Source organism: Carassius gibelio, chromosome A22 (assembly GCF_023724105.1).
Source record: "Carassius gibelio isolate Cgi1373 ecotype wild population from Czech Republic chromosome A22, carGib1.2-hapl.c, whole genome shotgun sequence".
NCBI classification, from domain to species: Eukaryota; Metazoa; Chordata; class Actinopteri; order Cypriniformes; family Cyprinidae; genus Carassius; species Carassius gibelio.
In genome coordinates this window covers 16579191-16605742 of record NC_068392.1, presented here as the reverse complement: position 1 = coordinate 16605742, position 26552 = coordinate 16579191, and the positions used below count along the sequence as shown (strand labels likewise).

General features: G+C 34.9%; 1 protein-coding gene across 9 annotated transcripts in view; it reads left to right on the top strand.

Moving 5' to 3' along the window:
- LOC127943344 (uncharacterized) overlaps positions 1–26552 on the top strand; it is a 119795-nt gene that overhangs the window by 15042 nt on the left and 78201 nt on the right. Inside the window, exons 1-4 of one of the 9 annotated variants that reach the window (XM_052539721.1) lie at positions 5943–6111; positions 6214–6546; positions 6732–6809; positions 6954–7015. The exons of 6 other annotated variants lie outside the window; for them this stretch is intronic. In XM_052539721.1, the coding sequence (XP_052395681.1) occupies positions 5952–6111; positions 6214–6546; positions 6732–6809; positions 6954–7015 (633 nt within the window). In that variant the 5' untranslated portion in view covers positions 5943–5951. Of the gene's footprint in view, positions 1–5942; positions 6112–6213; positions 6547–6731; positions 6810–6953; positions 7016–26552 lie in introns of those variants that run through there. 2 more of the 9 variants (XM_052539717.1, XM_052539711.1) reach the window with 2 other exon arrangements.

Here is a 26552-nt window from a genome sequence, read left to right as displayed (position 1 = left end):
CCTATGTATTCACACTAGGTTGTCTGTGTTTTCTGCTCACAGTACAAGGTTACTTTAACTTTTTAAAGATGCTGTTTTGGTAGATGCTCTGGGAGCAATGTATTAGTAGTAAAATTATTTTTCATGGCCAGAGAAATAATTTTACTTAGAGTCAATAGACAATGTCCTCCGGACAAGCAACTCACTTTATTGTTCTATTAATGCTATCCCACATAGCAAACGGACTTGGCCCAAATGTGGCTTCAAGCTGGCACTGCTGGCCTCCTGTCGGCAATGGCATGTACCCTTTCAGCCAGAGCTGGGCCATGTGTGGCAATGACGGCACAGCGGGGATCCGGCAAACAATATCCGGGCCGATTGTTGATGGGAGGAGTGTGGCCCAGATCAGTCCAGTGATATGTGGCCCAAATCAGGCTAAGATCTGGTGACCCATGATAAACAAGATAAATGCAATACTGCTTGATAATGGTTAAATGATCACAGACATTTTAATGAAGTATAGTATTGTTAAAATGTAGTTTTTGAAATGAAAAGTCAAAACAGAATGAAACATTATCATTTTGAAGCAAATCAGTCATCTTAATTAAACTGCACTTTATTATAATTTTATAAAATGTTATATTATTATCCTTGGTACAAATAATCTTAGAATCCTTACATGAAAAGAGAGAGAGAGAATTTAACTGTTATCATGTAATATTTATTTGGTTTACTATGGGACACACACTGATCTATAATAGAGATTGGGGGAACATCATTTTTATTAGTATGCTGTCATGCACAAGCATTAAATAAAATGATCATGAAAGTGTCTTATTTTTATTTAAATCCTGTATCCATGTGATGCTTGGTGTGAGGAACAGATCCAAATTCAAACCGCATCTGTTGGCGATATGTATCTCCTTCCTCTGTAGCTATATTAACATGTAAAAATTCTGTTAAGACGTTTTACAACAAGTTTTACGTCAGCGATATCAAATGCTCATTGGCTCTCGCCGGTTTCGTCATAGATTGCGACATGCCGTGTTTTGAATGAGAAACGCACGCCTTGAAGGAGTGAATCTGGATAATATTTTCAGCCTATAAAAACTTAAATTATTCCCTGCTCCTCGCACTAATATTATATTCTGCCAGAGTGGACTGTAACTGCAATGTATCATCATTTAGACTACTGTTGTACTGCTCTTTGACACATCTGTAATAAATTCTTATGATTAAGTTACATTTGTTTTGTACACCTTATAGACTGTTTACTTTATTCACTCACTCTTTATTGGTTGATTTGTTCTTTTATAAAAATAAATGAAAAATCAATGCAATAAGTTTTTTTTTTATTGCACAGTTACATGATTTGTGGGTTTTAAGTCTGATTTCTTATTCTGTTTAATGTAGTTTATTCCCAGACCCAGCCAGAGGTTATGACTAGTAGTCCCCCTCAGTAACCTAATGTATAACTTAGTTAAAGTTCAAAACAATAGTCAGCGGTTATGCTAGCACTATCTGTTTAGCCCCCCTGACAGTCATATAATTATGTACAACTTAATTAAAGCTCAAACAATAATCAGCGGTTATGCTATCACTACTTGTCTAGCCCGTGACAGTTATATAACTACATACAACTTAACAATAACCAGCGGTTATGACCAGTACTTTGACTAGTCAAATGGTTAGTCAGAAATCTAAAATCTCACCTGATGCTTTTTTATGAGTTTTAGTATGCCTTTAGTAGCCTTCACTTAATCTACTTGAGAAAATAATTTCAGAGGAAGTCAGAGTAAATCAAAATGTAACAATTTATTATCAGTCAGGTAAGGATTATGCTAATTACAATTCAGAGATATCAAATCAATACAAGACATCAAATTCTCAAAGATGAATCTAAGGCCTGGTTCACACGGGACGATTTTAAAATTGTCGGCCGATTTTCCAAATATGAGAGACCCCACACACAGCGATAAAAAATCACGGGTTTAACAGTTTTGGTCGTTCCGTGTGTGGTGTGCAGCCACACGGCAATATCAACTCATCACACACGAACCGATTTGACTCCCGAGCATTCCCAGGTCAGACGGGAAATCTCGCAAAATCCCTCGAGATCAAACGTGACTTCAGAGTAAACAATCATGGCGGACGAATCATTTTTAACGAAAAAAAAAACATAAGAAAAACAAGAAAAGGCGATGGTCAAAGAGGTGGAGACAACGCGAGCATGGACTATACTTGCTATATCATAATATGGAGATAAGTTGTTGTTTTCTCTCATAGAAATGTTGTTACGTACTACACAGATTAATAACCGTTGAAATAAACGTTCATATATTCGTTTCCATGTACTCTGGTGTACTGCAGTTGTGGATGTAGTTATGCTCATCGACTTTATTTGTATTTGTTATATTATATACGCCGGCTGTTTTGATTTTGTTTCCCGGTACTATCACTGCCTCGTCACCTCACTTTCTGATTGGCTACACGCCACAGTCCACAGGCTGCGTGATTGTTTGTCCTCGGGGGACACCACACACGAGACGAAATCGGGCCAAATAAATCCAACATGTTGGATATCCCCGATTTGAGATCGGAGCGGTCCCGACATTCTTCCGAGCAGAGGAGAGCAGTCTTAACACACCACACACGGCAGGAATATTTGATCAGATTATTTTACGATAATCGGAGCATCCTAAGATTGTCGGAAGGGGTGAATCGGGGCTAAAATCGGCCTAATTATCCTGCCGTGTGAACCAGCCTTAAGAGTAAAAGATGCATACCTGGACACATTTCATGCTATGGGCTCAATCTGGCTACAGAAGGCCCTGATCCTTTTACTGCAGTCCTTTAAATACATCAGACCAAGACAAACATACCCCAAGATGGAGACAGGTCCCAAGACTGGGTGATTTAACAACTCAATGGGAACAGGGGGTAATTTACATGGAGGACCCTGGGAAGTGGCACTCCAATTACAGTAGGCAAAATATCTCTTAACTCTTAGGATCTGTATTATCTTCTAATCTACTTTTGTAAGATTGAGAGCATTGTACCAGTTGCACTGAGACATTTCAAATGATACCAGACATGAGTGTTAGTTCACTTGCATTGACATTTTCATGTCAAATAATAATTTTGAGCTGACTAAGTAGAAGGAAGCATGGGTGAAGGGATTTATAATGAAATAAATGGCCAGAAGGGAAGGAGGTCTCCTGTTCTTGAAGATGCCAGTGCATGTTTGTATTGTCTGTTCCTCAGGAGATCAAAGTATCTCAGGTTCTTCCATCCGCACATGTTCATCTCACTTTGAGTTAATTTGCTACAGCATCTGAGCACTGGTGTTTTATATCAGTCAGAGAACATTGCGGATCCATTGGTTTTAGATATGCATGTGCATCACAAAGAATGTTCTTATATGCTGAATCATGTTCTTCCACAGAGACTTTACCATTAATAATGTCATATACATTGAGTATGTTGTTTTGTTTCCAATGCACTGTCATGACTTCAACTTTAAGCTGAGGTTCTTTAGAACAATACGGTAAATTGACAGAACTGCCATTATCACCCTTAACAGTGACCTGAGTCAACAAGTGGCTGACTTGAAGGAATGTGCTCTGGAGTTCAGGAGTGCTGTGGAGGAGCTGGACGACAAAGATGCAGCTCTCAAGGACCTGTTTACCTACACCATTGATCCTCAAATCTGGCTCGCGAGATCCACTTTCCTGCGAAGTTTAGCTCTAACCCTAATCAAACACGCATGAGTTTGCTAATCAGTGACTACGTTTACAAGCTGTTAAAATTCGGGTTAAGGTCAGTATTTGGGTTTCTGAAACATTTGGGATAACCCGTTTACATGCGTGAGCAGAGAGAGTTATTCCTATATACATGGAATGTGTAATCAGTCGCCAATATCCCGATGTAAACGGCGACGCACGGTTAGCGTCTGGAAGTAAGACGCAATATGCGTCATTTCCGATTCTTCTTCCTGTATCCAAAGACTCAAAAGACCAAGATTCCTTGCGAATAGAACATGCGCAGAACACACATTTTGATGTAGATATGCCGAAACGTGTTTACAAGACCAAATATTCGGGTTAGAAAAGGTGTACCCCAGGTATAATATCCCGGTTTTTAAAAACCGGGATATGAGCATATCCGGGTTTTTGCAGGTGTTTACATGGCCGTGCGCAACAGGGTTATTGCTAATATCCCGGTTTTGAACGGGTTATTGGCTGCATGTAAACATAGTCAGTGTCTTCAGATCATTAGAAAATCACAGGCAGGTGTGTTTAATTAGAGTCGGAGCTAAACTCTGCAGGAAACTGGATCTCGCGAGCCAGATTTGAGGATCACTGACCTACACCATTGAAGAGCCCATCAGCACCTGGAGGAGGTTCAGCATGGAGCACCTGTCCTTTGTGGCATTTGTGGACTTTCTAGTCCACAACGCGAGGCAGTCAGAAGTGCCTTTTCCCATCATGGCTGCCATTCCAGAGTCTCGTCCTGAGATGGCCGCCCGTTCAAAGCCTCTTCTCATGATGGCCACCAATTCTGAGTTTTGTTCCACCTCATCCCATAATGGCCACCACTCTAAAGTCTAATTCCATCATGGCCACCACTCCAGAGTCTTGTTCCGGCATATAATCCAACAACGTAATCTTTCAGACAAAAGTGCACAAGAATATGTGTTTAAATATTCACCATCTTTCCATGTTTAAAAACACATTCATGCTGTTTGAATACAAACATTGTTTTGTTCTAATGTATAGTTTCACCCATACCAACATTACAATAAATAAACCATGGGTAAATAAATAAATACATCCATTAATATATTTATAAATAAAACATGAAAGTACGAATAAGTAAATGTTAAAAAGAAAAACAAATAAAACTCTGATGTTTCACTAAATACTGTCCTGGAAATATTTCAGGTAACTACCACTTGCTTGATTAAAATTTCTACAAGAGTTTAGTGTCATCATGTGGTAGAGATATGAATAGCAATACAAATGTGTCAATACATCAGGAGAATGACAGGAGATTTCAGCGACCAGAGAATCAGAGTTGATGATCAGCAGTCCTGAGTGCTCTTATACTGACAGTGATTGGATTACGTAATCGTGACAGGTGTGGCTGGTTAATACCTAGGTGACGTGGATCGTGGTTGATTGGCAGGAAACCGGAACTGCCCGATCACTGACAGTTAGGAAGAAAATATAAAGAACGTGTATGAACAGAAATCCTAAATGAATCAAACATAGTGACACTGTGATTTAATAACCTTTTATTTACCTCAGTTTTTAACCAATTTTACATCTTCATTATTTCTTACCTTTTATATTTTTCTAAATGATTCAATGTAAAGCACTTTGAATTACTACTGTGCATGAATGTACTGAATGACTAAACTTCCCTTGCCTAAATTTGCCATTCTAGATTGTGTAGATGGAGGTGAATTTATTTATTTCTGGATCTGACAGGCAAAGGTTAGAATTCAGTATAGATTTTACAATTTTTACTTTTACAACTTTTACTATACAACTTTTTTCTAACACCGGTTTTATTATTATTATTTTTATACTGAATATTTATGTCTGAATACATATGTCAATGTGATATTTCAGTTTCTCTCCTTTTAGAAAATTAAAAAAAAAAAAATATATATATATATATATATATATATATATATATATATATATATATATATATATATATATATTTTTCATTATGCAATATGTATGATATAAAATAAAATAAAACAAATTATATTATAAAGCATTTTTTGCATAAAGCTGAATGTACTGAATTGTTCTTTATGACAAAATGCATTGTAATTCACAATTCTTAGAATTGAACATAGGATTGTTAAGTTATATATAAAATATATGTATGTCAAATTTACATTTTTGTATTTTAAACATTTTTATAAACTGCATTTAGTTCAGGTTACTGGCCTGAAGATGGCTGAAGTGCTATCAGAGAAGCCCAGCTCTGACTTCCTCTTCTCTGTGTGCTTGAGGTTTCACTGTGTTTCCTCTCACAGTGAGAGATGTTTGAATGATCACAGTATAGAAGATATTCATCTGGATCACACGATGAAGATCATCCAGCTTCAGATCTGTGAGTTTATCACATATTACATTGAATCAGTAAATGGGGTTTCTTTTTATTTAATGTCTTAATAAATGATTTAAACTATAAAATAAATTATTTGTCTCATAGATCTGTTCATGTGGTCTCAAGTCACAGAGAGTTTAACAAACACAGCAGTAACTTTAGGAGCTGATGTGATTATAAGCTGTGATCTTGATATAGAGGAGATTTACTGGTTCAGACAGAAATCACCAGATCCTCCAGAGTTCATCTTACGCACTTTCAGTAGCAGAACTGAAGGAGCTGACTATGAAAACAGCATCTTTGAAGACAAATACTCAGTGAAAACTAACAGTAGTCTGTTCATCAGAAATATCACCGCTGATGAATTAGGAGTTTATTATTGTGTGAAAACTAGTGAACCACAAAAATTCAGCAACGGCACCAAAATCTACATCAGCGGTGAGTTACTTTCTCATTTCAGATGGATTTTCAATAATAAATACATTATACACATTTATGAATAACTAATATTTGTGAAGTGTCTTTGTTCTGTTAAAGACTGAAATTGAATAAAGACTTATAAAATCAAACGCATTGTACAGAATCAGTCTACAGGAATCAGACAGAATCACATGCTGCTCCAGAACAGGAGACACCATGGAGAAACCTGACCATCATCACATCTGTTCTGCTGAATGTGCTTCTGATCATTGCATTAATAGGTTTGTACTGATTTTACTGCGAGTATGTTCAGGTCTCACTGAACTAAATACAAGAAGACAAGACTCTAGCATATTAAACATGCTCTTTGTTTGTTTAGACTGTTATACTGTGTGAATTCAGTGATGGTTCATTCATTGTTTCAGGTTTGGTGAAAAGCAACACTGATGCAACTGGAAGATGTAAAAATGACTCAAATAATCTACAGGTAAGATGCATATTTAAGAAATATTATATATTTTTTTTTTCCTCCAATACATGTCCTGATTCTTGCAGTGAATCCATTTATTATCTGAATAAACTGAAATGTGTAATACAGTCGCAATCAAAATTACTCAACCCCCTACAGACTGCAGTACTCTACAAATACAAGCTTTTCTGAAGATCCAGGATAAATAAAAATTGCATCTATAACAGTTCACTGGCATATTAAAAGTGATATTGTCAATATATAATGTAATATTTTTGAGTTATAAGATTTTTTTTTATAATACTGCTATGTCATAATTATTCAACCCCTATTCAACATTGCTGTTTTTAAATCACTTATTTGCATGGTGGGGAATAAAACAGTCTCAAAACACAATTAAGCCTTTAGAAACTCTATTAAAAACAGAATTAGCTTGAGCTGTTACACATACAGTTAGCCCATGCATGTGTTGAAGTTGAGTAGCAAAAATGTCAACAGAGATCTCAGAAAAGCTAAAGAGAAGAAATATTGTATTACTTTAGAAAGACTAAGGCTATATGAAGATTTCCAAGACATTGAAAGTTCCTAGAGACACAGCTCTCAGCCTTATTCCCTAAGTTTAATGTGTGTTTTACCAGAAAACCTTTGAGGGTGTTGAAGAAAAAGCACAATATCACAAAACATTTAATCAGAGCAACTGAGAAAATCCTGCAATGTACAGCCAAAGACTTGCAAGATGACCCGAAGAAAGGAGGAAAACCATTTCAAAGCAGTGTGTAAGAAGATCACTAGATAAGTATGGCCTTCATGTTGAGACATATTGCAGAATACCACTCTTGATCAAGAAGAACAAGTGAAAGTGACATTCAGCCAAGTATGGTGACCCATATATCAGAATTTGTGCTCTGCATTTAACCCATCCGAAATGCACACACACAGAGCAGTGAACACACACACACACACACACTGTGAGCACACACCCGGAGCAGTGGGAAGCCATTTATGCTGCGGCGCCCGGGGAGCAGTTGGGGGTTCGATGCCTTGCTCAAGGGCACCTAAGTCGTGGTATTGAAGGTGGAGAGAGAGCTGTTCATGCACTCCCCCCAACCCTCTAACCATTAGGCCACGACTTCCCAGAATGGCAACTTGAACTTGATACAATTAATTTGTGTAGACCTGTGGAGCTCTGGAGGAATGTTTTATGGAGTGATGTGACCAAACTGGAACTTTTTGGACCCATGGATAAACGGTATGTCTGCTGCAAAACAGGCAAAGCTCATAAGCAGAATAACACCATCTCCATCCTCAAACTTGGAGGTGGATCAGTCCTGTTATGGGGTTTCTTTACTCTAGCAGGAAGTGGAAATCATCACTGTATGAAGGAAATCATGGATTCTTTGAAGTATCAGGCCATTTTGACAAGAATTGTGATGCCTTTGTTGCAAAAACTGAAGCTGATGATCAATGGACTTTCCTGCAGGCCAGTCATACCAAAGTACACATCCAAATCTACTTCTGATTGGTTCAGGGATCAGTCATAGAATGTACTTGAGTGACCTGTTCAGACTCCAGGCTTAATTCTCATTTACAAATATCTGGTTGAATTTAAAGAAAGCAGTGGTCAATGTGAAAACCAAAGATTATCAGTGATCTGAAAGCTTTTTCATGTGTGGAATGGGCCGAAACTGTAGTAGAGAGGTGACAGACGCTTCTAAACACTTATAGACAGTGTTTATTGGTGATTTTAAAGAATAAAAGATTCTGCACAAAGAGGGTTGAATAATTTTGAACATGAATGTTTAGAGCCAGTTTGAATTTTATCATGATTCATCAATGTTCCAATTTCAGAATCTCTCAAAAGTGTATTAACAAACTTTCTCTAATACTTTACTGATGCATTTGTTAAATTTATTTCATAAAATGTTGTTCACCGCAGCAAAATGTCTTGCAGGTCAAGGGGGTTGAATAATTTTGATTGCAACTGTATGTTGTGCTGTTACACGACTTGCTGAAATACTCGATTGTGAAAAAAAAAAAAGTAAAAAAAAAAAACAAGCGCTTTAATAACTGAAATAAGTGTAAAATAAATGATCTTCATCTACAGTTAGAATTTATTGGCGATGATGACAGAATGAATGTACATTTTGTCTTACATATTATAATATCATCTTCTTTCAGTGTGCTGAAAATGATTTCTCCATGTGTGAAGGTAACATCAGATCTTGTCCAGAGCAGAGCAAGATTGTCTACCGCCAATGTATGATGTAGAATTCATTATAAATACAAACTGTGCTTTTATATGATTTTTTTTTTCTTTTTTACAAGCTATAGTTATTTTCATATACATCTAAATATGCAGAGTGGTAGACATTAATATAAGTTTTTTTTTTTTTTTTTTGGTTGGTTTGAGTGGAGATCTTGCTTATATATATAATAGTGATAATCATCATGTTTTTTTTATTATAAATGCGCTGACATTTATACTAGTAGTTAGAGTTATAAACCACAGGGCAAATGAGGTTTCTTAAAAATGCTTTTTGCCGTTGCAACTTTCATGAAACTTCATGACACAAGTTATACTGGATCATAAATCAGCTGGCAGTCCTGAATATACATTTCACTCCTTCATTCCTAATGTATGTAACATTGTCATGAAATCATGGAATTTTCTGCTAGTTCTACATTTTTATATTTCATTATTTGTCATGCAGCTGGAAATCAAGGAAACAAACCTCAATAAATGTACATGAGAGATTTTTTGCCTTGCATACTAAATGTTTTGTATGTTTTTTGTACATATTGAAATGTCTATGTTTTGCACAGCTCTTGTTTGTGGTTTACATACAACATATTTCAGACACATGACATTTTCCACTGGTTTAGACACTGACAGACAACACAACTGTTCACACTTGCACTCAGCTGGTGGTTTAAACTTTTACTAAGTGAACATGAACAAGAAACACTATGAGCAAATGTTCACTTGAACCTATTTTACTTCAGAGATTCTCAGTTCCTATTCTATGCATCTTATTCATTTCCATAAAACTGTCAAACCAAAACAAACATTTCAGTAGGAGACAGAATAACAGAAAAAAAACCCAGAGTGTAGACAAATGTAACTTTCACATGTATGAATTTAAAGATTAATACTTATTAATAAAAAAGTACCAATTAAAAAAGGAAAACACTACATGTGTGGTCAAAAAAAACTTACCTTTACTTCCTGACTGTGGTTAAAATAACCCTGTTATTTTAAAAGAAGTTAGAAACACCATTGTCATGCTGAAGTCTTTGAACATCCTAAATATCGTACAGCTTCAGCTCTGTGAGCTAATGTGCTTTATAAATTAATACATTTATTTAATGTTTCACATTCCATATTATTTCTAGTCCCTAACACATATATATTATTTTCCTCTTTTAGTGGTTGGCATCCAGCAAACTTGTACATTACTGCCACCTTCATCAAACAGAGATTTCTTAATCATTATCACCTACTGTAAAATAAAAACCTGTTTCTCTTAGAAAGACTAACAGTTCCCTGACCTGCACTCTTTCAGTCACAATAAGTGCTTTGTTGGTTCATTTGCTGCACATGTCCTGCTTTGTTTGCTTCCCACACAGTGTTTCCTCTTCTGTGCTTGTTTTTTTATGGTCTTATGTTTAATGTTTTGTTTAATTTATTATTAATAAAGAGCCCATTTTACCTTGTGTTTGATTCCTTGTCTCGTCCCTAACGCAATACCTGAAATTTCTGGGCCAAGTTATTATGAAATACAAATAACACCTAATTATGCATGTGAGATATTAAATATTTTCATAGTTTGTTATAGAATCTGAAATATGCAAAAAGGACACTCTAACTGCAAGCTGTAGTCCCCAGGGGGTTCAGGCAAAATTGTGGTTAAAAACCAGAGATACTTGGGAAAATATGCATAGTACTTTTTAAGAATTGAATGCATTAGCTGTGTTATATTCTAGCTCTGAATATAAGCGCAAGCGCTAACGGCGCGCGAGCAGCGCATATTTTTCCAGTCTATTTTTGCTGTGATTTATCACGCTTAATTAAAGTGAAAGCACACTTTTGATGGACAAAATAAATATAATTTAACACAAAACGTGCTCAAAATGCACAGAATAAGCATGAAAAAAGTTTTAACAACAATGCCAATGTCTAGTGTTTAAACAATTGTGCCAGAAAAGAAAATTAGATATAATATGTATTTACCCATTTAAACTTTTTAATTAATCGTTTTGGGTGAAAGCATGGTGTATTGTTATAAAAACAAATGTTGAAAGAATTATACCCATTGTTTGAAATGGTTATACTGTCTGCCGAACACACTTTGCAGACACTGCTGTGATGCTGTACTTCTACGCTTCCAGTGTGAATACTCGCGAGAGTCTGCTGCTGCAGGGACGATGTAGTTGCTCGGACGCGCTGCATCGTGCACCGCTCACGCTGGTGTGAAAGTGGGGTAACATTACTAACTACCTGTTGTCATGCTGTTCTCTGGCATCTTCAGCTGTCAGGCCTGTGATCTAAGGCTATCTATTGCATAAGGACTGTTATATAAAATATATATATATATATAATCTCCTGGAGTGCCTGGAGAACCTCAGAGTTTGTGCAAACATTCACATCGTTGTAATCAAATTTGTTCTTAAGAGCTGCTTTTACATCGCGGTCAGTTTTTGTTGAGTTTATGCAGTTATTGAGAGGAAGGCGTGCAGTATATATTTACATATTCATCCAAGGTTCGGATCGGCTCGGTTTGCCTCAAACTGAAGTGCTATCTTCTTCTTTTGAATTGAATCAGGAGAGTGTACAACAATCTTGCGCTACAGCGCCGCACTGGTCAAACTGCATTATTGGAGGCTTTCACATTAGGCATACAAGATCAAACCACTAACGTTACTCAAAACATTTGCCGACAATTTTTTTTTATCGTCGACGTTGTCGATAATGTCGACTAATTGTTTCAGCCCTAGTGTAACGTTATATATATATACTCAAGTCAATACGTTAAAGAAAGTCGTGTGCTTTCACATCTCCCAACCGCTCAAAATCATCTATTAACGGTGCAGTAAACCGATTACACAATACTAGACTGCAAGACAAAAGCACCCCAAAACAGAAACTCTAAGAGAAATTAAAGACTTTGACTTAACACAAGAAAAAACTTTAGATTTTCTTACCTGACTGGAACCTCTTGGTCTCCTTCGCGCCGTCATCAAATGCGTTGGAAATCGTCACTTCCAGGTTTTTTTTAAATTACGAAATTAAACACTTTACGTTAGTTTAACGATTGACAATTAAGTAATATTGAAAATGAAACATTTTAAGTTGATTAAGCACAATACAATTGTGTTTTGGCGGAAAACTAAATATATTTGTGTTGTTTTAACAAAACATATCTGTGTAAAACAAACAGTGCCACAAATCCATTTTTTTTAAGTGTAAAAAGTGTAAATAAGAGAAAAATGGTTCCTAAGTTGAGCTGATGACATGTACAATTATTAAAGAATACTGTAGCCTAATTATGTGCCTTTATATTTTTACAGTCCATTTTCGCTTATATATCAGTGTTATTTGCATAAAAAAATATATATATTCTTTTATTCTGAAAATAGACACAAAAGTAACACAATTCCGTTAAAAAATGCGAAAAAGAGAAAAACCGCACGGTCCCTAAGTTAAGCGTCAATAAGAAGCCAGCAAACGCGGAAGTTCGCGTCATTTAAGGTGAAACGGATAGCGTCAATAAGAAGCTGCGAATAAGAAGCTGGATTCACCCTCGTAAATAGTCTGGTGAAAAATAAATCCTTTAAGACACAAAGTCTTTATAGTTAGTCCTTCTATCGTATCTATCGCTACAACACGTTACCAAACATTCGGTTTTCATTGCAGTGTAAACGCAACATAATCCGTAGCCACTTTGGGATTTTGACGTGAATTATAGATTAAGGGTCATATTTTGTATTATGTGTCATTTATGGTTGGTTAGATTGAATCTGTCTGAATGTGGGTTAGCCATCTCAGAAAGTGCTGACTATAATTACTTGGGCATAATGACGTTGCCAGACCATATTGTCTTTCTGCAGAGGTAAGTGTGCCAGGGGAGCTCTCGCGCCACTCATTACGATTTCAGTAGCTGCTGATGGATAAAAGACAGCAGAGTGTAGAAAAACTGCTCAAGACAGCACTTACACTCTTCTTTATGCCCTCAGAGATTATATTAGAAGGCAAACCTCTCGCTTTGCTTATTCTTGTGTCGTTTTTCTTCATTCTTCTTTACAGACTTCTACAGTACATTCAGGAGATATGAACTCATAGTGTCCTGAAGAAAGATGCTCCTGCAGAGGAATATGAGCAGGATATGAGCAGGTGAAGAGAGACACAGGGGGTGAAGAACCGCTTTTCTCATCTCATTTACTCAAGCATTCATTTAGAGACAACAGACTGAGTGTGCATATTCTTATTATGTGAAAGTCTCTCACATGAATGTGCATTTTATAGCCTCAGCATAAAACAAAGCATCTTTGAAATCTAACATTTGATAAAATAATACACATTTGGGGCAGAAGTTTTTACCCCAATAATGATACATAATAAAAAAAGAAATAAACATTAAAAACATTAAAACATTTTAAGTGTATATGTATATTATATAAACTTAAACAAAAAATATAAATTATATTATAATTAGTACTCTATATTCTATTATCTAAATTTGTATGATTATATATATATATATATATATATATATATATATATATATATATATATATATATATATATATATACATACATACATACATTCACAAAATTGATTTATATACATAACAATATATAAACATAATTAAAGTGTATTAATTATATAGTTGTTGTATTAGTTATATGTAATATTTAGAATATTATTTGTTATATAACTGTATTATTGTATTAATATATATTAATTATAAAGATGCCCACATAAGATTAAAAAAGCACAATTAAATGCATCATGATGCTCCATAAGCCACTTATATTATTCATTTATTATATGAAATATATATGTAAAATTACAATTAATATGGTACATATTACAAATAATTATACTGCGCATTACATTTAACACTTACATATTTATAATATTTATTCAATTTTAGATTTACCATATTAATTGTAATATAGATAGATAGATAGATATTACAATGACTTATATAAAATAAATTATAAGTAATTATAATATGAATATGAATATTCATTTATAAATATTAAAATTCTAAATATGAATTATTAATTCTAAATTATAAATGGTAAACTAAGATTAAAAAAGCACAACTCTATTTACCATGATATTCCAACTTGTGTTGTTGTTGTTGTTGTTTTTGAAGCATAAACTAATTTCATTGTTTATTGTTGGATGTAAAGGTGATTGTCTATAACACCTCGATCCAGCGGGAACTGAATAAACATTCCGGACATGAGGTAACCATGGCGATGTGAACAGCAACCTTCCGCATGTTCACTGGCAGCTTATAATGGTCACTGTGAGTGTTGTGGATTCTCCTGACCTGCTGAACAAGACATCCACGTCTTAATCAAACTCAGAAGCTCATCTATTCATTCCATATGGAATCCAAATGCATAAACAGCTTATATATATATAAGTATGTATGTATATAAAGATATACCAAAATATTCCAGTGTGATAAATAAAATATCATATGGAGCACTGTCTGAAGTGAAGGGAGTTTCTATTTGTTACTCTGGCTGGCTGTGATTCAAAAGACTTAAGAGAGGCAGTGAAACACGAACATCACTGAGTCATCACGATTCAGTGGAGAATTCTCCAGATGAAAGCAGTTTGCTCAGTCTGAGTTAAAACTATCAAACACCTCCTTCTCTTCACTGTGTCATGAGGACTCGTGTCTGTGGCTGCATCTGGGACATTGTAGACGGTTATTATTTTTATTTTTCCGGAAATCTACAAAGATTAGATTAGATTTGTTTTGAGAAGGAGATTTCAGATTCGAAAGATGTTTAATCAAAGAGATTTTTGCTTGGATTCTACGCAGGGTGTAATCCAACAACGCAGTCTTTCAGACAAAAGTGCTCAAGAATATATGTTTAAATATTCACCATCTTTCCATGTTTAAAAACACATTCATGCTGTTTAAATATAAACAATGATTTGTTTAAACATAAAGTTTCACCCATACAAACATTACAATAAATAAACCATGGATAAATAAATAAAGGAATACATGCATTAATATATTTATAAATAAAACACGAAAGATTAGAAAGTACAAATAAGTAAGTATTAAAAAGTAAATAAATAAATAAAACTCTGATGTTTCACTAAATGCTGTCCTGGACATATTTCAGGTAAATACCATTTTCTTGATTAAAATTTCTACAAGAGTTTAGTGGCATCATGTGGTAGAGATATGAATAGCAATACAAATGTGTCAATGGAATAAATTATTGTGATCAAGAACCAATGGTGTTCATTTTAGCACCTAAAAGTAACAAAAGTATACCTTTTAAAAAGGTAACAGCTTTAATAATAATTTTGAAAGATCCTGGCCGTGTTTAGCACTTGTTGTTCTGTATTTTCTTCTAAAGGATCTGTAGTTTTTTTTGTCTTTTTATCTTTAATCATTTCTGTCTGTTCTCAAAAGTGTGGCACATTTTAGTGAGGACTGTCATGTGAATCTGTTACAATCTAAGGCAAGCTCTGCAAACGAACATGAGGAGTTCTACACTGAGAGTAAAACTGCAGTGGAACCAACAGAAAATAATGAATAGAGTGTATGAATAGAAATCCTAGACACATGACAGAAACACTATGCAGAAAGCATAGAGACACTGTGATTTAATAACCTTTTATTTACCCAATTTTACATCTTCGTTATTTCTTACCTGATATATTTTCCTAAATGATTCAAAGCACTTTGAATTACTACTGTGCATGAATGTACTGAATGACTATGGAGTCGTGGCCTAATGGTTAGAGAGTTGAACTCCCAATCGAAAGGTTGTTAGTTCAAGTCCCAGGCTGGCAGGAATTGTGTGGGGGGGGGGGGGGTGCATGTACAGTGCTCTCTCCATCCTCAATGCCCTTGAGCAAGGCATCAAACCCCCAACTGCTCCCCGGGCACCGCTCCGGGTGTGTGTTCACAGTGTGTGTGGGTTCACTGCTCTGTGTGTGTGCACTTCGGATGGGTTAAATGCAGAGCACAAATTCTGAGAACGGGTCACCTACAACTACATACTTGGCTTGTCATGTCACTGTCACTGACTAAACTTCCCTTGCCTAAATTTTCCATTCTGGTTTATGTAGATGGAGGTTTATTTATTTATTTCTGGATCTGACAGACAAAGGTTAGAATTCAGTAATCAGTTTACATGTTTGGTAATATTGACATGATTTGCTTCTAATGTTGTTCCTCTCATCTCCCGTGTCTCTTCAGGACCCAGATCAAGTCACTGGTGGCGTTGGAGGCTCTGTTATATTACCAGGTTCATACAAGGAAAAGGAGCTAAAGCCAGAAGAAATTCATGTGTTTTGGAGATGCAATAATAGCATGGTTGTTTATGATATTGGAAATGGCATTCCTTCAACAAAAGGCCAGGACATAATGTTCAAATGTCAAATAGAAAGTTTTCCCACAGAGTATGAGAATGGAAACCTCTCATCTGAATTTCACAGAAGCAGGCCAATTTTACTGCTTTGTCCCACTTGTGGATGAGGAACACAAACTTACACTGAGTCAAAGATGTGGAGACTTGAGTTTTCTTCCAAGGAAGTATGGCCAGAGGGTAGGTTTTAAACTTTCCTGACTGTGTTAGTAGTTATTATACTACACGTTCTGTCATGATGATTTATGACTTTGACCTTTGACCTTTTGACAGGTTGAACTTCCGGTAACCTTATGATGGATGGGCGGGACAAATGAGATCAAGGGTTAACCTATGACCTTTCCACACATCGATCATGCATTTTTGACAGAAAGTTTTACCCTATTGACCTAATTAGTTTTAAATCATGGTTTTGACGGCTAGTTTAAACGGAAGATGAAAGACTCCTCACGCATCGATCATGTGCTTTTGACAGAAAGTTTTACCCTATTGACCTGTTAGTTCTAAATTATATTTTTTGACGGCTAGTTTAAACGGAACATGAAAGACTCCCCACGCATCGATCATGCGGTTTTGACAGAAGCTGTTTGAACTTTGTGTTAGTTAGGTTGTTTGATCTTTGTGTCAGTTAGTTTGTTTGAAGTTTGTGTTAGTTAGGTTGTTTGAAGTTTGTGTCAGTTAGGTTGTTTGAAGTTTGTGCCAGATAACTTGTTTGAAGTTTTTTGTCAGTTAGCTTGTTTGAAGTCTGTGCCAGTTGTTTGAACTCTGTGTCAGTTAGCTTGTTTGAAGTTTATCACAGTTATACGGTTATGTGTGTGTGTGTGTGTGTGTGTGTGTGTGTGGTTATAAGGCTTCTCCCCCTCCCATTACATTTATGAGCGGTGTATAAATGGGGTCGGTGTGTTCTACATTTATTTATATATATATATATATATATATATATATATATATATATATATATATATATATATATATATATTTATAAAACATTCTATAATTTATATAATTCTAAAAAATAATTAAAGGTTGAAAAACATTTCAGTTATATAATTTATATAATCTAAAACACATTTTAATTATTTCACATTTATATATATAAAACATTATATAATTTATATAATCTAAAACACATTTTAATTATTTCACATTCATATATAAAACATTATATAATTTATATAATCTAAAACACATTTTAATAATTTCACATTTATATATATGAAACATTATATAATTTATATAATCTAAAACACATTTTAGTTATTTCACATTTATATATACAACATTTTATAATTTATATAATCTAAAACACATTTTAGTTATTTCACATTTATATATAAAACATTCTATAATTTATATAATGTAAAGCGATTTAACCAAGGCTGAAAAAACATTCTGTTCTTTTAAAAAAGGTTATAAATTAAACTGTATAAAAAATATACTGAAACCGACTGTTTCAGATAAAACAAGATCTTTTTTTTTTTTAGAGAGCAGAAAAGAGATGTTTTCACACACCTTTGATCCTGACCCTCTGTGTCCCCACTGTCTGCGTTTGCACGCCGCAGTGCACACTCGTCGGAATTTACTAACCAATCATAATATCTTCAAAGCCATTTTTTAATTAAAACCAAACGTATCTCATGCGGGAGTACCATGATTTTGACAGTTTTCTGACGGTTCACCTATGAATTACGTTTGGTGCGCGGCTAGCATCTCTCGTACCCCTCTCTCTCTCTCTCTCTCTCTCCCTCTGATGCCTGTGTACACACATTCGTCTCCAAGTCTTATTTTCTTCTTTTAATGTATATAAAACAAAACATTTACATTAGTTTTGTTCATCACTAAAAATATACATTTTACCAGGATCGGGGAAAAAATATATAATTGAACAGAATGAAGAATATGGTCTATTGAGGAACCCGGACGTGTCATTGACACAATTCAGTTAAATTCATTTCACATTATTTGTTGCAAGACATTTTCTATATTATATTTAAAACCTTTTATATCCATCTTTATATCATATCTTTTTCAAAAAGCTGTTTAATTATTTATTTTAACCGTACAGCTACAGTACCACCATACAATAAAATGCTGCATGCACGTACACTTTTAAGCGATCTGAATTATGACTAGCCTATAAACTTCATCATAAGCCACATGTACCTTGTTATATCACTATAATATCCACGGCGCTATACAAATTTGTATTTTGATAAACCATATAAACAAGCGGACATACGCGTGGACATATCAAGTTAAAAAGAGACTTATCTCTATTTTAACCTGTTAAATGTCACCGTCCCGTATACGGGACGCCTAAATTTAATTCAATATATTACAATTATATCCTAATCTAATCATGACAAACTATATATCGTTGGAAAGGTCTAAGACTCCTAAATAGATATTTGACCATGTTTTGTTGTTAAAAATTAGGAAGGAACAGTAAAAGATTAATTTATAAAAAGAGTGCACCTCAAAACATATACATCATAACAGGAGTTCTGACCTTTGTCACAAAAAATCTACTCCGCTTCCTTTTTCCCTATCACATGTTTTAGTAATCATCATAAATTATATATCATTTGAAAGCTTATATACTCCAAATTCATCTTATGAAAACCATTTTGAAATCGGACACTGCGTTACCATGGAAATCATACTTTAAAATCTTTTAGCGTGCTCCTCCCCTCAGTGGGAGGGGTCATATTCCAAATATATTACGGTCTTTTAGAATCAAAACCTTTCATAATCTTGACAAAATACATATCGTTGGAAAGGTCTGAGTCTCAAGATTCCATATTTGGTGGTTATTTTGTCATAGACATAATATTGAGAGAGAAATTGATACATTTGTGACAAACAAATGCATCCAAAAAATTCAATGGAGTTTCAATGGCCCCCGGTGGCTTTTTGTGGTATAACACCTAAACAGAATTGCATATGAACCTAAATTTTTTTTATATCAACTTCAAATTTGGAACACAACTTATTTAGACATATGGCTTTAATTTTATAGAAATTTTGGATTAAAACATATTTTATAAAATAGTTATTTTAAATAAAATATAATAAAAAAAAATAATAAATGTATTTACAGTAAATTTAAACTTCTATAACTTTTTTATGCTTTCATTTTTTTTAAATGATTTCACTTCTGCAATAATCTGCAGATTGTCTTCTTTAAAAAGAGACCAACCTTTAGTCTGTATTCAAAAGCGTTTATGAATTATAACAATTTAAGTGTGAATAGTGTACTTTCACGTGTATGTAAAAAAATGGGGGTGACAGTTAAAAGGTTAAACAATATTAAATTATATATGACGGCATGTTACTAAACCGGAACATACATTTTAAACAAGTATTCATCGGTTTTATAAAACACATCGCAGTAACAGACATGTTACTAAACCAAAACAAATAATTTTATCATACATTTTTTTAATCATGTATTCAACCAATACTTATACAACATATACAAACAAGTTTTAAACATATTTTAAACAAAAACTAATCATAAAATTACAGACATGTACAATCATGCTGATCACATATTACGGATATTCATACTTTTAGCCATTAATACGTTTTAGGATAATGAAAAACACCAACGTCTGAGGGATGCCAAAATATCTCCAGTCCCCCCAAAACCCACTCAGACTCCAGGGGTTAAAGAATAGGAAAATAAATAATTATATAATGACATCGGGCTACTAAAGCAATTCATTAAACAAAAAAAAGGTATTCAACATTTAAGTTAATCAAACTTATAAAACACACCATACTATTCTTTTTTTTTAAAAGATAACTTATTTTAAATGTGATAGCATAGTATATATACAATAAACATTTCTGATGATACATATAAAAAATTATCCCTTACAGTTTTAGACCGGTGAGAGATGTCCAAACATGAATGAAATATCCCCAAAATAAAATAATACGACTTAAAAAATAAAATAAAAATGATTAAATCATAAACAGAATCTCACAGGTCCTCGTAGTGAAATGTATGTGAGACCCGAGGGGCTGCTTCACACACACACCCCGCGCAGGCGAGGGTGGAGTTCCAGACCGCATGATCTAAGTCAATGGTGTACATTATTTCAAAGCTAACATTAATGTAATGTTTTTTAATAATCAGTACCCCCGGTACATCTGATGTCCGTTGATTCTTAATTCAACAAAATGATGATATATATTACCTAAAATATTTTATATTTTTATATAATATTATATAATAAAAAATTATTTATATCATATTATATCATATATCATATATATGATTATATTATATTAGATGCGTCATGCATTAATCACTTTAGATTCTTTAAAGTTCTTATTTTTAGCACCATTTTCAAAGTTTTCATACCATCTCTCTCTCTCTCTCTCTCTCTCTCTATCTCTCTCTCCCTCACACCCACACACACACACACACACACACACTCTCTCTCCCCCCCCTCTCTCTCTCACACACACACACTCTCTCTCTCTCTCTCTCTATCTCTCTCCCTCTCTCTCTCTCTCTCTCTCTCTCTCTCTCACACACACACACACACAATGAAACATGAAGCCAAAGTATTTCTGTATGTTTTTTAAAAATAAAACTTAAAATATTGATTTTGCTTTAAATCTATGCTGAGGAGCTCGTTTGTTTGTCACAGTATAGACTGTGAAGTTTAGATGAAGTTGCTTTATCTTTTAGAAGAAAGACCCTCGATCGTATTCAACCATTAAAGATGGTTCAGGAAAGACCCACGCGTCCTAGAGATGTAATTTATGTGCGTTGCTACGGTCGTAAACCTTTCACATATCTACGGTACTTTCAGACACAGAGCAGGAAAGACATTTGCAGGCCCTCTGCTTAGCCGTCCCAAAATACCTCCATTTAAAAGCAAAAATATTAAAATGACCGCCTGTACATCTAACAGGCTGTAGTTCTATTTTATATGTTTTGTATTAAAAGTACTATCCATATTATATTTAAATCCTTATTTAAAACAATATATTTAACCGACAGTATCCCCCAACGTGTTTTTTCCATCAGTTGTTTGCCCTTCAGCCTTATTACGTAGTGCTTTTCATTTAGCCTACTGTAAGATCCCTTTACAATAGTGTAATGAAAGTTAACTTTTCTTAAAGTTTATAGTTGTATTTTACAGTATCCCCATCCTTCTATCCTGTAGTTTAAACACATTGTGTGTCACTAAAGCAAGGCACACCGTCTATCGTCTTATTTTTTAAATAACCGATGACCGTCATCGTCTCTTCATATAATTTATCCACCCGAGTGCTTTTCTTACACGAGTAGAAAACTCTTTCTCTTTGGATGTGTTTGGCAGAAACATAATTTCTACATCAGAAAATTTTTTCAATGTACGCTGAACTTTTCTCATTCGATAGAAATACTATTTTCAAATTATTTACCCGGCCTATAACACTCGGTGTAAATGTTCTTACCTAGAACAGAAAACATACGCTTTGACTGTTTTGTAGATGCCAACAGATCATGTCAAGGGTGTTTCACATCTAAGAATCCCGATGTTTTGTAAATCACATTTTTCTTACACCTCGAGATTTAGCCCTATCAAGATTTTGGACGGCCGTTCACAATTTTTTTGTCGGACCGTACGTTTTTATGCGATCTTTGTGCGGCGTCATCGTAATAGGAATAAATGAAAATTAAGAAATTAAGTTACAGTTTCTCTCTTCGAGATATTTATTTTAGCTCAACTTTGTGTCTGTCCAAAAGTGTGATCGCATGAAGCATCGAAGCAAAAATGAAGTCTAGCTGTTTTACACTTAAAACTATTACAACCTAAACAAATCAAACGGTACACTCGTTAAAGTTTCCACACTCTTGTGAGATACATTTTATCCATAACCTCTTGTGTATTCGAGCGACCAAACCACTAAGATAGATAGTATAGCAAGAAAACTAACGTTTACAACGCATATAGAATTCAGAATACAATTGTTAAAGTATTTTTTTTTTGTTAACTGTTGATTTGTAAATTATATTTTTATTACTCCGTTAGATTTAGTCATCGGGTTCGGATAGCCGATGACACAATTCACATTTTTATTTTTAAGACTCCTGTAAGTTCATGCTAAATCTCGCGTGGGAAAGAGAGCGGGGTGAGCGTATTCTATTCATTTAAGAAAAATTGCCCAAACTTTTCTATTATTTTGACACAACGACATTAAACAATGTTATCAGTTCCTACGGCCATCTTCTTCGATTCAAATAAAGCAACATCTCCGGTGTACGTGTGTATGTGCTAAACATCTTTGCTTCTCCACTTCTCCAGATTTGTTATATGGGCTACCATTGTAATACAAACACATTTGAGAACTACGACGTTCTCACTTTTGTAACGGTTATAGAAAAATGCCGTACACACTTTTGCATTTCATAATTCAGTGATTTTAGCTGTAATGGTCACATAAGACAAAAATTGTCAACGTGTGACTCGTAAACATGTATAATTTTATTTATTTATTTTTACCAGAGATAGTCGACCGATCTGTTGACACGTTGTTTTGCAGTTTTCTCAGAGTTTGGTCAAACAGACAAAACGTGAACAAAATAGAGTACAAGATGATTAAACGATTGTCAAGAGAGTGTTTAAACTGAGATTGTGATACACTTTAGAGCTTCTTCTGGTCTACCTGTGTCACAAAGACAAATAATAGGCACTACCTCGACTTTTAAAATGAGCCTTACCATCTTCTGTTATGACTCTTATACTTAATACAAACCCATCTACTACACTAAAGTTAGACATTAAAAGTCATGGATGTCATGGATGCGGTATTTTCATCGTATGCGTCTCTAAACAGTACTTCAATAAATAAACCGCTGTTGATAAGTCGTTCATTTAAGTGAGAGGCGGGATGATTTTGACCGTTTTAGTCATTGATCGTGCTTAAGGTCTGATCCGGGAAACCGCACTACGACTGGAACTGCGCTTTGTCGCGTCTAAATAACCCGCTCTTCTTTAAGAAAACCGCGAGGCGAGCAGTTTCTGACATCCATTAATTCACCTCATTTTTTCACAACCGCAAATGTTTTGTTTAGCATACATATTAGTTACATAGGTGTCACGCATGAAGTTTATAGTTATTTTAAATAATTATGATAGAGTTACAGGTTTAGGTTAGTGGGGTGCCTGTAAGCGGTGACAACTTCGAGCATCGGAGACGACGGTGCTACTCAAACAGCCCATATCTTTATCTTTTAACAAAAACTATCGTATTACGCGTTACTAAGACAAAATCTGTAACAGCGTTCATTAATATGTTGAAATGAAAATAAACATACAAAACTTTATAATGACCGTATAGCCTAACACCGCATTGACAAATGTTTGTTCTAACGCTTTCGCCCAAAAGTTGCCACATTTCTTAACGGACGCTAGAGCGAACTGTAAACCACACACTTCCTCATCGCATTACGCTAAGAAACTGCACATGGTTAAAGCTATTACACCATAAACTGTCTAAAGTTGTTAATGTACAAGCACAGTAAACTATTTCTACAAAAAATATCATTGCACTACTGTTTTTGCATATAATACATCATTCAACAATACTTTTGCACACTCATTCAACTATTTATTACCAGCCGTTCTCACGTTCCTGCTGTTCATAATGTATATATAATCCTTCATTGCTCCGTTCATAATGTACATACGATCCCTACATTGCATTCATATTTATATTCTGTACTCTGATCAATATCGTATATAGCAACTACGCTGTATATTCTGTATAGCTTTACTTACTCTGCACTTTTATGTATACAAAACACTATATTCTTGCACTTCTGGTGAGATGCTAACTGCATTTCATTAGCTCTGTACTTGTACTCTGCATAATGACAATAAAGTTGAATCTAATCTAAACAAGTACAATCGTACGCTTCCAGGACTCTGCTCATTCTTTCTGTTTCAATTTGTTTAAACGGACTTTCGCATTCTTATCTTATTTTCACCAACTAAGCGTTATTCCTAGGCCTCGCGGATTGTTTTCTAGTTTTGGCCCTCAAATTCTTTGTTCATACGTAGCGATATCTCTGTGAATTTGCTTGATTTCATAAAATATCTTTTACGCTATATCATTATCCTATCCTAGTTTATATCAGATACAAGTTTGTTTCTTCATATTTCTCTTACATCTACCCCCCGTTAGAGTATCCGCGACAGTATACTCATTGTAATGTGCTAAATCATTAAAATCCAAAATATGAACTCTGAGAAAGAATTTCCGGTGAAAGGATTCAAACTTTTATTTCAACAAAACAGTGTTGAATTTACAATGAAGTAATGAAGAAAGTGATCAAATTGTTATTACAAACAATAGGGATGACATGACATCACAAGTTATCTAGCCAGAAAAGAAAATCTCGGCAGGCCCTCAAGTTTTGTTCTACTATGAAATTGACGACGGTTTCAATAATTTCATGTATCGCGAAACCATAATGTTTAGCGACTAACATCACACACAAATCCGTTATGCACGTACACAGACAGAGAGTCTCGTTAATGTACATCTCGCCGCTACATTCGGCCGTCACATACAGAATTTTTCTGGTCGTTACACAAATCGGCGCCTTGCTGGTCGTTTACAAGCTCGTCAAATCGGGCCACGGATTATTTTTCAGGCTTCTTACAACGTCCATTTCTTTCTTGAGATTTGTTACGCGCTTGGAATCCGTCGTAAAATCATGATTTGGATCAGACGCATCGGCTATGATTTTACGCATCAGATCAATCATTTGCTCTCTGTAACATTGTTTAAACATAGAGTCTATGTTGGCTTTTACAGGACACATCTTTCCTTCGTCACCGCCGCACTCCACTCGATCATCCGCAGCAGCGCTGGTAGTGGCGGACATCCTTTTCAGATTTTGTTCCAAGAAGTAAACCGAGCGTCTTAAAATCCACTACGATCCAGTGTTTTTTTTTTAAATCCACGACGATCCAGTGTTTTTTCAAATGGTTCAGATCCGTCGAAGCCTTATTATTTGAAAATTTGAGAGTGCGTCAGTTTCAGACAAAGACGATTCTGTCAGTCCAGGTAGATACTGATAGATACTCCATCGACCGCGCTGTAAAACCCTTGTTCGCGGATCATAAGAAAACCTGCGATAACTGCAGAGTTTATGAGGTCAGCCGCTCACAGGGGATAAAGACTAGCCGTAGTCATGAGGAAGTAGCGGTGGATCTTCTGTACATTCTACCAAAAAATAGGTTGTGGGTGTTGCGCTCAAAAAGCGGAGGAGGGTGAAGGGCCGTGGTAAGGGGTTTGACTTACGAGAAATATGAAGAAACAAACTTGTATCTGATATAAACTAGGATAGGATAATGATATAGCGTAAAAGATATTTTATGAAATCAAGCAAATTCACAGAGATATCGCTACGTATGAACAAAGAATTTGAGGGCCAAAACTAGAAAACAATCCGCGAGGCCTAGGAATAACGCTTAGTTGGTGAAAATAAGATAAGAATGCGAAAGTCCGTTTAAACAAATTGAAACAGAAAGAATGAGCAGAGTCCTGGAAGCGTACGATTGTACTTGTTTAGATTAGATTCAACTTTATTGTCATTATGCAGAGTACAAGTACAGAGCTAATGAAATGCAGTTAGCATCTCACCAGAAGTGCAAGAATATAGTGTTTTGTATACATAAAAGTGCAGAGTAAGTAAAGCTATACAGAATATACAGCGTAGTTGCTATATACGATATTGATCAGAGTACAGAATATAAATATGAATGCAATGTAGGGATCGTATGTACATTATGAACGGAGCAATGAAGGATTATATATACATTATGAACAGCAGGAACGTGAGAACGGCTGGTAATAAATAGTTGAATGAGTGTGCAAAAGTATTGTTGAATGATGTATTAT